The sequence below is a fragment of the Engystomops pustulosus genome, chromosome 8 (assembly GCF_040894005.1).
Source record: "Engystomops pustulosus chromosome 8, aEngPut4.maternal, whole genome shotgun sequence".
Lineage (NCBI taxonomy): Eukaryota > Metazoa > Chordata > Amphibia > Anura > Leptodactylidae > Engystomops > Engystomops pustulosus.
In genome coordinates this window covers 7,689,232-7,705,964 of record NC_092418.1, presented here as the reverse complement: position 1 = coordinate 7,705,964, position 16,733 = coordinate 7,689,232, and the positions used below count along the sequence as shown (strand labels likewise).

Sequence of the window (16,733 nt, the reverse complement as noted above, 5' to 3'; positions counted from 1 at the left end):
ACACACACAGCGCAGACACTACACACACAGCGCAGACACTACACACACAGCGCAGACACTACACACACAGCGCAGACACTACACACACACGCAGCGCAGACACTACACACATACAGCGCAGACACTACACACACACACACAGCGCAGACACTACACACACACAGCGCAGACACTACACACACAGCGCAGACACTTCACACACAGCGCAGACACTACACACACAGCGCAGACACTACACACACACGCAGCGCAGACACTACACACACACAGCGCAGACACTACACACACACAGCGCAGACACTACACACACACAGCGCAGACATTACACACACAGCGCAGACACTACACACACACAGCGCAGACACTACACACACACAGCGCAGACATTACACACACAGCGCAGACACTACACACACACAGCGCAGACACTACACACACACAGCGCAGACACTACACACACACAGCGCAGACACTACACACACACAGCGCAGACACTACACACACACACAGCGCAGACACTACACACACACAGCGCAGACACTACACACACAGCGCAGACACTACACACACTGCGCAGACACTACACACACACAGCGCAGACACTACACACACAGCGCAGACACTACACACACACAGCGCAGACACTACACACACACAGCGCAGACACTACACACACACACAGCGCAGACACTAAACACACACAGCGCAGACACTAAACACACACAGCGCAGACACTACACACACACAGCGCAGACACTACACACACACAGCGCAGACACTACACACACACACAGCGCAGGTACTACACACACACACACACACAGCGCAGACACTACACACACACACAGCGCAGACACTACACACACACAGCGCAGACACTACACACACAGCGCAGACACTACACACACATAGCACAGACACTACACACACACACACAGAGCAGACACTGCACACACAGCGCAGACACTACACACACACAGCGCAGACACTACACACACACAGCGCAGACACTACACACACACACAGCGCAGACACTACACACACACACAGCGCAGACACTACACACACACACAGCGCAGACACTACACACACACACACAGCGCAGACACTACACACACAGCGCAGACACTACACACACACAGCGCAGACACTACACACACACACACACACAGCGCAGACACTACACACACACACAGCGCAGACACTACACACACATAGCACAGACACTAAACACACACAGCGCAGACACTACACACACACAGCGCAGACACTACACATACAGCGCAGACACTACACACACACGCAGCGCAGACACTACACACACACAGCGCAGACACTACACACACACAGCGCAGACACTACACACACACAGCGCAGACATTACACACACAGCGCAGACACTACACACACACAGCGCAGACACTACACACACACAGCGCAGACACTACACACACACAGCGCAGACACTACACACACAGCGCAGACACTACACACACAGCGCAGACACTACACACACACAGCGCAGACACTACACACACACAGCGCAGACACTACACACACAGCGCAGACACTACACACACAGCGCAGACACTACACACACAGCGCAGACACTACACACACACACAGCGCAGACACTACACACACACAGCGCAGACACTACACACACACAGCGCAGACACTACACACACACACACACAGCGCAGACACTACACACAAACACAGCGCAGACACTACACACACACAGCGCAGACACTACACACACACACAGCGCAGACACTACACACACAGCGCAGACACTACACACATAGCACAGACACTACACACATAGCACAGACACTACACACATAGCACAGACACTACACACACACAGCGGAGACACTACACACACACACACACCGCAGACACTACACACACACGCAGCGCAGACACTACACACACACAGCGCAGACACTACACACACACAGCGCAGACACTACACACACACAGCGCAGACACTACACACACACAGCGCAGACACTACACACACACAGCGCAGACACTACACACACACAGCGCAGACACTACACATACATCGCAGAAACTACACACACAGCGCAGACACTACACACACACACAGCGCAGACACTACACACACACACAGCGCAGACACTACACACACACACAGCGCAGACACTACACACACACACAGCGCAGACACTACACACACACAGCGCAGACACTACACACACACACACACAGCGCAGACACTACACACACACACACAGCGCAGACACTACACACACACACACAGCGCAGACACTACACACACACACAGCGCAGACACTACACACACACAGCGCAGACACTACACACACACATAGCACAGACACTACACACACACAGCGCAGACACTACACACACACAGCGCAGACACTACACACACACATAGCACAGACACTACACACACAGCGCAGACACTACACACACACACAGCACAGACACTACACACACACACACAGAGCAGACACTACACACACAGCGCAGACACTACACACACACAGCGCAGACACTACACACACAGCGCAGACACTACACACACATACACAGCGCAGACACTACACACACACAGCGCACACACTACACACACACATAGCACAGACACTACACACACAGCGCAGACACTACACACACACACACAGAGCAGACACTACACACACAGCGCAGACACTACACACACACAGCGCAGACACTACACACACAGCGCAGACACTACACACACATACATAGCACAGACACTACACACACAGCGCAGACACTACACACACACACAGCACAGACACTACACACACACAGCGCAGACACTACACACACACACAGCGCAGACACTACACACACACACAGCGCAGACACTACACACACACAGCGCAGACACTACACACACACACACAGCGCAGACACTACACACACACACACACAGCGCAGACACTACACACACACACAGCGCAGACACTACACACACAGCGCAGACACTACACACACACAGCGCAGACACTACACAACCAGCGCAGACACTACACACACAGCGCAGACACTACACATACAGCACAGACACTACACACACAGCACAGACACTACACATACAGCACAGACACTACACACACACAGCGCAGACACTACACACATAGCACAGACACTACACACACACACACAGCGCAGACACTACACACACAGCGCAGACACTACACACACAGCACAGACACTACACATACAGCACAGACACTACACACACACAGCGCAGACACTACACACATAGCACAGACACTACACACACACACACAGCGGAGACACTACACACACACACAGCGCAGACACTACACACACAGCGCAGACACTACACACACAGCGCAGACACTACACACACAGCGCAGACACTACACACACAGCGCAGACACTACACACACACATAGCACAGACACTACACACACAGCGCAGACACTACACACACAGCGCAGACACTACACACACACACAGCACAGACACTACACACACAGCGCAGACACTACACACACAGCGCAGACACTACACACACACACACACAGCGCAGACACTACACACACACAGCGCAGACACTACACACACAGCACAGACACTACACACACACACACAGCGCAGACACTACACACACACACAGCGCAGACACTACACACACAGCGCAGACACTACACACACACACAGCGCAGACACTACACACACACAGCGCAGACACTACACACACACAGCGCAGACACTACACACACACACAGCGCAGACACTACACACACACAGCGCAGACACTACACACACAGCGCAGACACTACACACATACAGCGCAGACACTACACACACACAGCGCAGACACTACACACACAGCGCAGACACTACACACACACAGCGCAGACACTACACACACACAGCGCAGACACTACACACACACAGCGCAGACACTACACACATACAGCGCAGACACTACACACACACACAGCGCAGACACTACACACACAGCGCAGACACTACACACACACAGCGCAGACACTACACACACACACAGCGCAGACACTACACACACACAGCGCAGACACTACACACACACAGCGCAGACACTACACACATACAGCGCAGACACTACACACACAGCGCATTCTACTGATACTGCCTGCTGAGTATCTAATCCTATCCTGTGTGATACTGCCTGCTGAGCTGTGTATCTAATCCTATCCTGTGTGATACTGCCTGCTGAGCTGTGTATCTAATCCTATCCTGTGTGATACTGACTGCTGAGCTGTGTATCTAATCCTATCCTGTGTGATACTGACTGCTGAGCTGTGTATCTAATCCTATCCTGTGTGATACTGCCTGCTGAGCTGTGTATCTAATCCTGTCCTGTGTGATACTGTCTGCTGAGCTGTGTATCTAATCCTATCATGTGTGATACTGTCTGCTGAGCTGTGTATCTAATTCTATCCTGTGCGATACTGTCTGCTGAGCTGTGTATCTCATCCTCTCCTGTGTGATACTGACTGCTGAGCTGTGTATCTAATCCCATCCTGTGTGATACTCCCTGCTGAGCTGTGTATCTAATCCTATCCTGTGTGATACTGTCTGCTGAACTGTGTATCTAATCCTATCCTGTGTGATACTGTCTGCTGAGCTGTGTATCTAATCCTATCCTGTGTGATACTGCCTGCTGAGCTGTGTATCTAATCCTATCCTGTGTGATACTGTCTGCTGAGCTGTGTATCTAATCCCATCCTGTGTGATACTGTCTGCTGAGCTGTGTATCTAATCCTATCCTGTGTGATACTGCCTGCTGAGCTGTGTATCTAATCCTATCCTGTGTGATACTGACTGCTGAGCTGTGTATCTAATCATATCCTGTGTGATACTGTCTGCTGAGCTGTGTATCTAATCCCATCCTGTGTGATACTGTCTGCTGAGCTGTGTATCTAATCCTATCCTGTGTGATACGGTCTGCTGAGCTGTGTATCTAATCCTATACTGTGTGATACTGTCTGCTGAGCTGTGTATCTAATCCTATCCTGTGTGATACTGTCTGCTGAGCTGTGTATCTAATCCTATCCTGTGTGATACTGTCTGCTGAGCTGTGTATCTAATCCTATCCTGTGTGATACTGTCTGCTGAGCTGTGTATCTAATCCTATCCTGTGTGATACTGTCTGCTGAGCTGTGTATCTAATCCTCTCCTGTGTGATACTGTCTGCTGAGCTGTGTATCTAATCCCATCCTGTGTGATACTGACTGCTGAGCTGTGTATCTAATCCTCTCCTGTGTGATACTGTCTGCTGAGCTGTGTATCTAATCCTCTCCTGTGTGATACTGACTGCTGAGCTGTGTATCTAATCCTATCATGTGTGATACTGTCTGCTGAGCTGTGTATCTAATCCTATCCTGTGTGATACTGTCTGCTGAGCTGTGTATCTAATCCTATCCTGTGTGATACTGTCTGCTGAGCTGTGTATCTAATCCTATCCTGTGTGATACTAGTGAGCTGTGTATCTAATCCTCTCCTGTGTGATACTGACTGCTGATCCGTGTATCTAATCCTCTCCTGTGTGATACTGGCTGCTGAGCTGTGTATCTAATCCTATCCTGTGTGATACTGTCTGCTGAGCTGTGTATCTAATCCTATCCTGTGTGATACTGCTGAGCTGTGTATCTAATCCTATCCTGTGTGATACTGCCTGCTCAGCTGTGTATCTAATCCTGTCCTATGTGATACTGCTGAGCTGTGTATCTAATCCTATCCTGTGTGATACTGTCTGCTGAGCTGTGTATCTAATACTATCCTGTGTGAAACTGACTGCTGAGCTGTGTATCTAATCTTCTCCTGTGTGATACTGTCTGCTGAGCTGTGTATCTAATCCTCTCCTGTGTGATACTGTCTGCTGAGCTGTGTATCTAATCCTATCCTGTGTGATACTGCCTGCTGAGCTGTGTATCTAATCCTATCCTGTGTGATACTGCTGAGCTGTGTATCTAATCCTATCCTGTGTGATACTGCCTGCTGAGCTGTGTATCTAATCCTCTCCTGTGTGATACTGTCTGCTGAGCTGTGTTTCTAATCCTATCCTGTGTGATACTGTCTGCTGAGCTGTGTATCTAATCCTATCCTGTGTGATACTGTCTGCTGAGCTGTGTATCTAATCCTATCCTGTGTGATACTGCCTGCTGAGCTGTGTATCTAATCCTATCCTGTGTGATACTGTCTGCTGAGCTGTGTATCTAATCCTATCCTGTGTGATACTGTCTGCTGAGATGTGTATCTAATCCTATCCTGTGTGATACTGTCTGCTGAGCTGTGTATCTAATCCTATCCTGTGTGATACTGTCTGCTGAGCTGTGTATCTAATCCTATCCTGTGTGATACTGTCTGCTGAGCTGTGTATCTAATCCCATCCTGTGTGATACTGTCTGCTGAGCTGTGTATCTAATCCTCTCCTGTGTGATACTGCCTGCTGAGCTGTGTATCTCATCCTCTCCTGTGTGATACTGTCTGCTGAGCTGTGTATCTAATCCTATCCTGTGTGATACTGTCTGCTGAGCTGTGTATCTAATCCCATCCTGTGTGATACTGTCTGCTGAGCTGTGTATCTAATCCCATCCTGTGTGATACTGTCTGCTGAGATGTGTATCTAATCCTATCATGTGTGATACTGCCTGCTGAGCTGTGTATCTAATCCTATCCTGTGTGATACTGCCTGCTGAGCTGTGTATCTAATCCTATCCTGTGTGATACTGACTGCTGTGCTGTGTAACTAATCCTATCCTGTGTGATACTGCCTGCTGAGCTGTGTATCTAATCCTATCCTGTGTGATACTGTCTGCTGAGCCGTGTATCTAATCCTATCCTGTGTGATACTGTCTGCTGAGCTGTGTATCTAATCCTCTCTTGTGTGATACTGTCTGCTGAGCTGTGTATCTAATCCTCTCCTGTGTGATACTGACTGCTGAGCTGTGTATCTAATCCTATCCTGTGTGATACAGTCTGCTGAGCTGTGTATCTAATCCTATCCTGTGTGATACTGTCTGCTGAGCGGTGTATCTAATCCTATCCTGTGTGATACTGTCTGCTGAGCTGTGTATCTAATCCTCTCCTGTGTGATACAAGCTGCTGAGCTGTGTATCTAATCCTATCCTGTGTGATACTGCCTGCTGAGCTGTGTATCTAATCCCATTCTGTGTGATACTGTCTGCTGAGCTGTGTATCTAATCCTATCCTGTGTGATACTGTCTGCTGAGCTGTGTATCTAATCCTGTCCTGTGTGATACTGTCTGCTGAGCTGTGTATCTAATCCTATCCTGTGTGATACTGTCTGCTGAGCTTTGTATCTAATCCTATCCTGTGTGATACTGTCTGCTGAGATGTGTATCTAATCCTATCCTGTGTGATACTGTCTACTGAGCTGTGTATCTAATCCCATCCTATGTGATACTGGCTGCTGAGCTGTGTATCTAATCCCATCCTGTGTGATACTGTCTGCTGAGCTGTGTATCTAATCCTATCCTGTGTGATACTGCCTGCTGAGCTGTGTATCTAATCCTCTCCTGTGTGATACTGTCTGCAGAGCTGTGTATCTAATCTTATCCTGTGTGATACTGTCTGCTGAGCTGTGTATCTAATCCTCTCCTGTGTGATACTGCCTGCTGAGCTGTGTATCTAATCCTATCCTGTGTGATACTGTCTGCTGAGCTGTGTATCTAATCCTATCCTGTGTGATACTGTCTGCTGAGATGTGTATCTAATCCCATCCTGTGTGATACTGCCTGCTGAGCTGTGTATCTAATCCTATCCTGTGTGATACTGTCTTCTGAGCTGTGTATCTAATCCTATCCTGTGTGATACTGTCTGCTGAGCTTTGTATCTAATCCTATCCTGTGTGATACTGTCTGCTGAGCTGTGTATCTAATCCTGTCCTGTGTGATACTGTCTGCTGAGCTGTGTATCTAATCCCATCCTGTGTGATACTGTCTGCTGAGCTGTGTATCTAATCCTCTCCTGTGTGATACTGTCTGCTGAGCTGTGTATCTAATCCTCTCCTGTGTGATACTGTCTGCTGAGCTGTGTATCTAATCCTCTCCTGTGTGATACTGCTGAGCTGTGTATCTAATCCTATCCTGTGTGATACTGCTGAGCTGTGTATCTAATCCTATCCTGTGTGATACTGACTGCTGAGCTGTGTATCTAATCCTCTCCTGTGTGATACTGCTGAGCTGTGTATCTCATCCTCTCCTGTGTGATACTGTCTGCTGAGCTGTGTATCTAATCCCATCCTGTGTGATACTGTCTGCTGAGCTGTGTATCTAATCCTATCCTGTGTGATACTGTCTGCTGAGCTGTGTATCTAATCCTATCCTGTGTGATACTGTCTGCTGAGCTGTGTATCTAATCCTATCCTGTGTGATACTGTCTGCTGAGCTGTGTATCTAATCCTCTCCTGTGTGATACAGTCTGCTGAGCTGTGTATCTAATCCTATCCTGTGTGATACTGTCTGCTGAGCTGTGTATCTAATCCTCTCCTGTGTGATACTGTCTGCAGAGCCGTGTATCTAATCCTATCCTGTGTGATACTGTCTGCTGAGCTGTGTATCTAATCCTATCCTGTGTGATACTGTCTGCTGAGCTGTGTATCTAATCCTATCCTGTGTGATACTGTCTGCTGAGCTGTGTATCTAATCCTATCCTGTGTGATACTGTCTGCTGAGCTGTGTATCTAATCCTATCCTGTGTGATACTGCCTGCTGAGCTGTGTATCTAATCCCATCCTGTGTGATACTGTCTGCTGAGCTGTGTATCTCATCCTCTCCTGTGTGATACTGTCTGCTGAGCTGTGTATCTAATCCTCTCCTGTGTGATACTGCTGAGCTGTGTATCTCATCCTCTCCTGTGTGATACTGTCTGCTGAGCTGTGTATCTAATCCTATCCTGTGTGATACTGCCTGCTGAGCTGTGTATCTAATCCTATCCTGTGTGATACTGTCTGCTGAGCTGTGTATCTAATCCTATCCTGTGTGATACTGTCTGCTGAGCTGTGTATCTAATCCTCTCCTGTGTGATACTGTCTGCTGACCTGTGTATCTAATCTCATCCTGTGTGATACTGTCTGCTGAGCTGTGTATCTAATCCCACCCTGTGTAATACTGTCTGCTGAGTTGTGTATCTAATCCTATCTTGTGTGATACTGTCTGCTGAGCTGTGTATCTAATCCTATCCTGTGTGATACTGTCTGCTGAGCTGTGTATCTAATCCTATCCTGTGTGATACTGTCTGCTGAGCTGTGTATCTAATCCTATCCTGTGTGATACTGTCTGCTGAGCTGTGTATCTAATCCTATCCTGTGTGGTACTGTCTGCTGAGCTGTGTATCTAATCCTATCCTGTGTGATACTGCCTGCTGAGCTGTGTATCTAATCCCATCCTGTGTGATACTGTCTGCTGAGCCGTGTATCTAATCCCATCCTGTGTGATACTGCCTGCTGAGCTGTGTATCTAATCCTATCCTGTGTGATACTGTCTGCTGAGCTGTGTATCTAATCCTCTCCTGTGTGATACTGCCTGCTGAGCTGTGTATCTAATCCTATCCTGTGTGATACTGCCTGCTGAGCTGTGTATCTAATCCTATCCTGTGTGATACTGTCTGCTGAGCTGTGTATCTAATCCTCTCCTGTGTGATACTGTCTGCTGACCTGTGTATCTAATCTCATCCTGTGTGATACTGTCTGCTGAGCTGTGTATCTTATCCCATCCTGTGTGATACTGTCTGCTGAGCTGTGTATCTAATCCTATCCTGTGTGATACTGTCTGTTGAGTTGTGTATCTAATCCTATCTTGTGTGATACTGTCTGCTGAGCTGTGTATCTTATCCCATCCTGTGTGATACTGTCTGCTGAGCTGTGTATCTAATCCTATCCTGTGTGATACTGTCTGTTGAGTTGTGTATCTAATCCTATCCTGTGTGATACTGTCTGCTGAGCTGTGTATCTAATCCTATCATGTGTGATACTGTCTGCTGAGTTGTGTATCTAATCCTATCCTGTGTGATACTGACTGCTGAGCTGTGTATCTAATCCTATCTTGTGTGATACTGTCTGCTGAGCTGTGTATCTAATCCTATCCTGTGTGATACTGTCTGCTGAGCTGTGTATCTAATCCTATCCTGTGTGATACTGTCTGCTGAGCTGTGTATCTAATCCTATCCTGTGTGATACTGTCTGCTGAGCTGTGTATCTAATCCTATCCTGTGTGATACTGTCTGCTGAGCTGTGTATCTAATCCTATCCTGTGTGATACTGTCTGCTGAGCTGTGTATCTAATCCTATCCTGTGTGATACTGTCTGCTGAGCTGTGTATCTAATCCTATCCTGTGTGATACTGGCTGCTGAGCTGTGTATCTAATCCTATCCTGTGTGGTACTGTCTGCTGAGCTGTGTATCTAATCCTATCCTGTGTGATACTGCCTGCTGAGCTGTGTATCTAATCCCATCCTGTGTGATACTGTCTGCTGAGCCGTGTATCTAATCCCATCCTGTGTGATACTGCCTGCTGAGCTGTGTATCTAATCCTATCCTGTGTGATACTGTCTGCTGAGCTGTGTATCTAATCCTATCCTGTGTGATACTGCCTGCTGAGCTGTGTATCTAATCCTATCCTGTGTGATACTGTCTGCTGAGCTGTGTATCTAATCCTATCCTGTGTGATACTGTCTTCTGAGCTGTGTATCTAATCCTATCCTGTGTGATACTGTCTGCTGATCTGTGTATCTAATCCTATCCTGTGTGATACTGTCTGCTGAGCTGTGTATCTAATCCTATCCTGTGTGGTACTGTCTGCTGAGCTGTGTATCTAATCCTATCCTGTGTGATACTGCCTGCTGAGCTGTGTATCTAATCCCATCCTGTGTGATACTGTCTGCTGAGCTGTGTATCTAATCCCATCCTGTGTGATACTGCCTGCTGAGCTGTGTATCTAATCCTCTCCTGTGTGATACTGTCTGCTGAGCTGTGTATCTAATCCTATCCTGTGTGATACTGCCTGCTGAGCTGTGTATCTAATCCCATCCTGTGTGATACTGTCTGCTGAGCTGTGTATCTAATCCCATCCTGTGTGATACTGTCTGCTGAGCCGTGTATCTAATCCCATCCTGTGTGATACTGCCTGCTGAGCTGTGTATCTAATCCTATCCTGTGTGATACTGTCTGCTGAGCTGTGTATCTAATCCTATCCTGTGTGATACTGCCTGCTGAGCTGTGTATCTAATCCTATCCTGTGTGATACTGTCTGCTGAGCTGTGTATCTAATCCTATCCTGTGTGATACTGTCTTCTGAGCTGTGTATCTAATCCTATCCTGTGTGATACTGTCTGCTGAGCTGTGTATCTAATCCTATCCTGTGTGATACTGTCTGCTGAGCTGTGTATCTAATCCTATCCTGTGTGGTACTGTCTGCTGAGCTGTGTATCTAATCCTATCCTGTGTGATACTGCCTGCTGAGCTGTGTATCTAATCCTCTCCTGTGTGATACTGTCTGCTGAGCTGTGTATCTAATCCTATCCTGTGTGATACTGCCTGCTGAGCTGTGTATCTAATCCCATCCTGTGTGATACTGTCTGCAGAGCTGTGTATCTAATCCCCCGGTACCTTGGCTCGCAGGATGTCGCACTGGAGGATACATTTCTCCTGGTCGTACAATAACTCGAACTCCAGTGTCCCGAGTGAAGCTGCAAAGACAAGAAGGAAACAGTCAGAGAGAAGACAAGCCCCTCCCTGCTGACACCCTGCACATTGCAGCATTATCCTCAGGTCACCACTGGGGGCGCCACTTCCCATGAGTGCAGATAATCTCCATATACGTCCCTTTAAGAAGCAGCGTCCACCAATAATATCAACATTCATGATAGCGCCCCCCACTGGTCACATCATCATCCTAGGAAACTAATACTAGATCCTTATCAGACCAATATTGTGTCCTGTACTCCAGTCACACCCAGAGCTGCACTGATGTTTCTACCATCATATTCCATCCTGTACTCCAGTCACCCCCAGAGCTGCACTGATGTTTCTACCATTATATTCCATCCTGTACTCCAGTCACCCCTAGAGCTGCACTGATGTTTTTACCATCATATTCCATCCTGTACTCCAGTCACCCCTAGAGCTGCACTGATGTTTCTACCATTATATTATATCCTGTACTCCAGTCAGCCCTAGAGCTAAACTGATGTTTCTAGCATTACATCCCATCCTGTACTCCAGTCACCCCTAGAGATGCACCAATGTTTCTACCATTATATTGCATCCAGTACTCCAGTCACCCCTAGAGCTGCACTGATGTTTCTACCATTATTTTTCATCCTGTACTCCAGTCACCCCCAAAGCTGCACTGATGTTTCTACCATAATATTGCATCCTGTACTCCAGTCACCCCTAGAGCTGCACTGATGTTTCTAGCATTATATCCCATCATGTACTCCAGTCACCCCTAGAGCTGCACCAATGTTTCTACCATTATATTGCATCCTATACTCCAGTCACCCCTAGAGCTGCACTGATGTTTCTACCATTATATTCCATCATGTACTCCAGTCACCCTAGAGCTCCACTGATGTTTCTAGCATTATATCCCATCCTGTACTTCAGTCACCCCCAGAGCTGCACTGATGTTTCTACCATAATATTCCACCCTGTACTCTAGTCACCCCCAGAGCTGCACTGATGTTTCTACCATTATATTCCATCCTGTACTCCAGTCACCCCTAGAGCTAAACAGATGTTTCTACCAATATATTCCATCCTGTACTCCAGTCACCCCTAGAGCTAAACTGATGTTTCTACCAATATATTCCATCCTGTACTCCAGTCACCCCTAGAGCTAAACTGATGTTTCTACCAATATATTCCATCCTGTACTCCAGTCACCCCTAGAGCTAAACTGATGTTTCAACCAATATTTTCCATCCTGTACTCCAGTCACCCCCAAAGCTGCACTGATGTTTCTTCCATAATATTCCATCCTGTACTCCAGTCACCCCCAGAGCTGCACTGATGTTTCTACCATTATATTCCATCCTGTACTCCAGTCAACCCTAGAGCTAAACTGATGTTTCTACCAATATATTCCATCCTGTACTCCAGTCACCCCTAGAGCTAAACTGATGTTTCTACCAATATATTCCATCCTGTACTCCAGTCACCCCTAGAGCTAAACTGATGTTTCTACCAATATATTCCATCCTGTACTCCAGTCACCCCCAGAGCTGCACTGATGTTTCTACCATTATATTCCATCCTGTACTCCAGTCACCCCCAGAGCTGCACTGATGTTTCTACCAATATATTCCATCCTGTACTCCAGTCACCCCTAGAGCTAAACTGATGTTTCTACCATTATATTCCATCATGTACTCCAGTCACCCCCAGAGAGGCACTGATGTTTCTACCATTATATTCCAGCATGTACTCCAGTCACCTTAGAGCTGCACTGATGTTTCTAGCAATATATTCCATCCTGTTCTCCAGTCACCCCCAGAGCTGCACTGATGTTTCTACCATTATTTTTCATCCTTTACTCCAGTCACCCCCAAAGCTGCACTGATGTTTCTACCATTATTTTTCATCCTTTACTCCAGTCACCCCAGAGCTGCACTGATGTTTCTACCATAATATTGAATCCTGTACTCCAGTCACCCCTAGAGCTGCACTGATGTTTCTAGCATTATATCCCATCCTGTACTCCAGTCACCCCTAGAGCTGCACCAATGTTTCTACCATTATATTGCATCCTATACTCCAGTCACCCCTAGAGATGCACTGATGTTTCTACCCTTATTTTTCATCCTGTACTCCAGTCACCCCCAGAGCTGCACTGATGTTTCTACCATTATATTGCATCCTGTACTCCAGTCATCCCCAAAGCTGCACTGATGTTTCTACCATTATTTTCCATCCTTTAATCCAGTCACCCCCAGAGCTGCACTGATGTTTCTACCATAATATTGCATCCTGTACTCCAGTCACCCCTAGAGCAGCAATGATGTTTCTACCATAATAGTCCATCCTGTACTCCAGTCACCCCCAGAGCTGCACTAATGTTTCTACCATTATATTCCATCATGTACTCCAGTCACCCTAGAGCTAAACTGATGTTTCTACCATAATATTCCATCCAGTACTCCAGTCACCCCCAGATCATGGTGCCACACTGAGTACAGATGTGTAGTGGGAAAGTGTAATATCCCCCCCCACCAGATGAGGATATTCCCCCCCCCCCCCCCAGGATGAGGATATCTCCCCCCCCCCCAGGGTGAGGATATCTGCCCCCCCCACCGATGATGATATCTGCTCCCCCCGGGATGATGATATCTGCCACCCCCCCTCCCAGGGTAAGGATAACTGCCCCCCCCCCCCCAGGATGATATCTGCCCCCCCCCAGGATGATGATATCTGCCCCTGTAGATGTGATGTCAGGGCTCCTACACTCCCCCTAATGTAAGAAAAGTGAGTGGGGGTCACATGACGGCGGAGGAGACCCCCAAATACACACAAGACATCTGATTCCACACTCCACAGAGAGAGAGACAGCCGAGACCCCCGGGGAATGGGGAGAGAGAGAGAGACAGCCGAGACCCCCAGGGAATGAGGAGAGAGAGAGACAGCCGAGACCCACAGGGAATGAGGGGAGTGAGAGAGAGAGACAGCCGAGACCCCCAGGGAATGAGGAGAGAGAGAGAGAGACAGCCGAGACCCCCCAGGGAATGGGAAGAGAGAGAGAGAGAGACAGCCGAGACCCCCAGGGAATGAGGGGAGTGAGAGAGACAGCCGAGACCCCCAGGGAATGGGGAGAGAGAGAGACAGCCGAGACCCCCAGGAAATGACAAAGACAAGAAGGAAACAGTCAGAGAGAAGACAAGCCCCTCCCTGCTGACACCCTGCACATTGCAGCATTATCCTCAGGTCACCACTGGGGGCGCCACTTCCCATGAGTGCAGATAATCTCCATATACCTCCCTTTAAGAAGCAGCGTCCACCAATAATATCAACATTCATGATAGCGCCCCCCACTGGTCACATCATCATCCTAGGAAACTAATACTAGATCCTTATCAGACCAATATTGTGTCCTGTACTCCAGTCACACCAAGAGCTGCACTGATGTTTCTACCATCATATTCCATCCTGTACTCCAGTCACACCTAGAGCTGCACTGATGTTTCTACCATTATATTCCATCCTGTAGTCCAGTCACCCCTAGAGCTGCACTGATGTTTCTACCATCATATTCCATCCTGTACTCCAGTCACCCCCAGAGTTGCACTGATGTTTCTACCATTATATTCCATTCTGTACTCCAGTCACCCCTAGAGCTGCACTGATGTTTCTACCATAATATTACATCCTGTACTCCAGTCACCCCTAGAGCTGCACTGATGTTTCTAGCATTATATCCTATCCTGTACTCCAGTAACCCCTAGAGCTGCACCAATGTTTCTACCATTATATTGCATCCTGTACTCCAGTCACCCCTAGAGCTTCACTGATGTTTCTACCATTATTTTTCATCCTGTACTCCAGTCACCCCCAAAGCTGCACTGATGTTTCTACCATTATTTTCCATCCTGTAATCCAGTCACCCCAGAGCTGCACTGATGTTTCTACCATAATATTGCATCCTGTACTCCAGTCACCCCTAGAGCTGCACTGATGTTTCTAGCATTATATCCCATCCTGTACTCTAGTCACCCCTAGAGCTAAACTGATGTTTCTACCAATATTTTCCATTGTGTACTCCAGTCACCCCCAAAGCTGCACTGATGTTTCTACCACAATATTCCATCCTGTACTCCAGTCACCCCCAGAGCTGCACTGATGTTTCTACCATTATATTGCATCCTGTACTCCAGTCACCCCCAAAGCTGCACTGATGTTTCTACCATTATTTTCCATCCTTTAATCCAGTCACCCCCAGAGCTGCACTGATGTTTCTACCATAATATTGCATCCTGTACTCCAGTCACCCCTAGAGCTGCAATGATGTTTCTACCATAATAGTCCATCCTGTACTCCAGTCACCCCCAGAGCTGCACTAATGTTTCTACCATTATATTCCATCCTGTACTCTAGTCACCGTAGAGCTGCATTGATGTTTCTACCATTATATTGCATCCTATACTCCAGTCAGCCCTAGAGCTGCACTGATGTTTCTACCATTATTTTCCATCCTGTACTCCAGTCACCCCTAGAGCTGCACTGATGTTTCTAGCATTATATCCCATCCTGTACTCCAGTCACCCCCAGAGCTGCACTGATGTTTCTACCATTATATTCCATCCCGTACTCCAGTCACGCTAGAGCTGCACTGATGTTTCTAGCATTATATCCCATCCTGTACTCCAGTCACCCCCAGAGCTGCACTGATGTTTCTACCATAATATTCCATCCTGTACTCCAGTCACCCCCAGAGCTGCACTGATGTTTCTAGCATTATATTCCATCCTGTACTCCAGTCACCCCTAGAGCTAAACTGATGTTTTTACCAATATATTCCATCCTGTACTCCAGTCACCCCCAGAGCTGCACTGATGTTTCTACCATCATATTCCATCCTGTACTCCAGTCACCCCTAGAGCTGCACTGATGTTTCTACCATCATATTCCATCCTGTACTCCAGTCACCCCCATAGCTGCACTAATGTTTCTACCATTATAT

At 47.7% G+C, this 16,733-nt stretch overlaps 1 protein-coding gene across 3 annotated transcripts in view; it reads right to left on the bottom strand.

Annotated features, from left to right (window-relative positions):
• Positions 1 to 16,733, bottom strand: part of DOC2A (double C2 domain alpha) — an 81,645-nt gene that overhangs the window by 38,794 nt on the left and 26,118 nt on the right. For all 3 annotated transcript variants that reach the window (XM_072119463.1, XM_072119465.1, XM_072119464.1), the window contains exon 3: positions 11,669 to 11,748. In XM_072119463.1, coding sequence (XP_071975564.1) covers positions 11,669 to 11,748 — 80 coding nt within the window. The remainder of the gene's footprint in view (positions 1 to 11,668; positions 11,749 to 16,733) is intronic.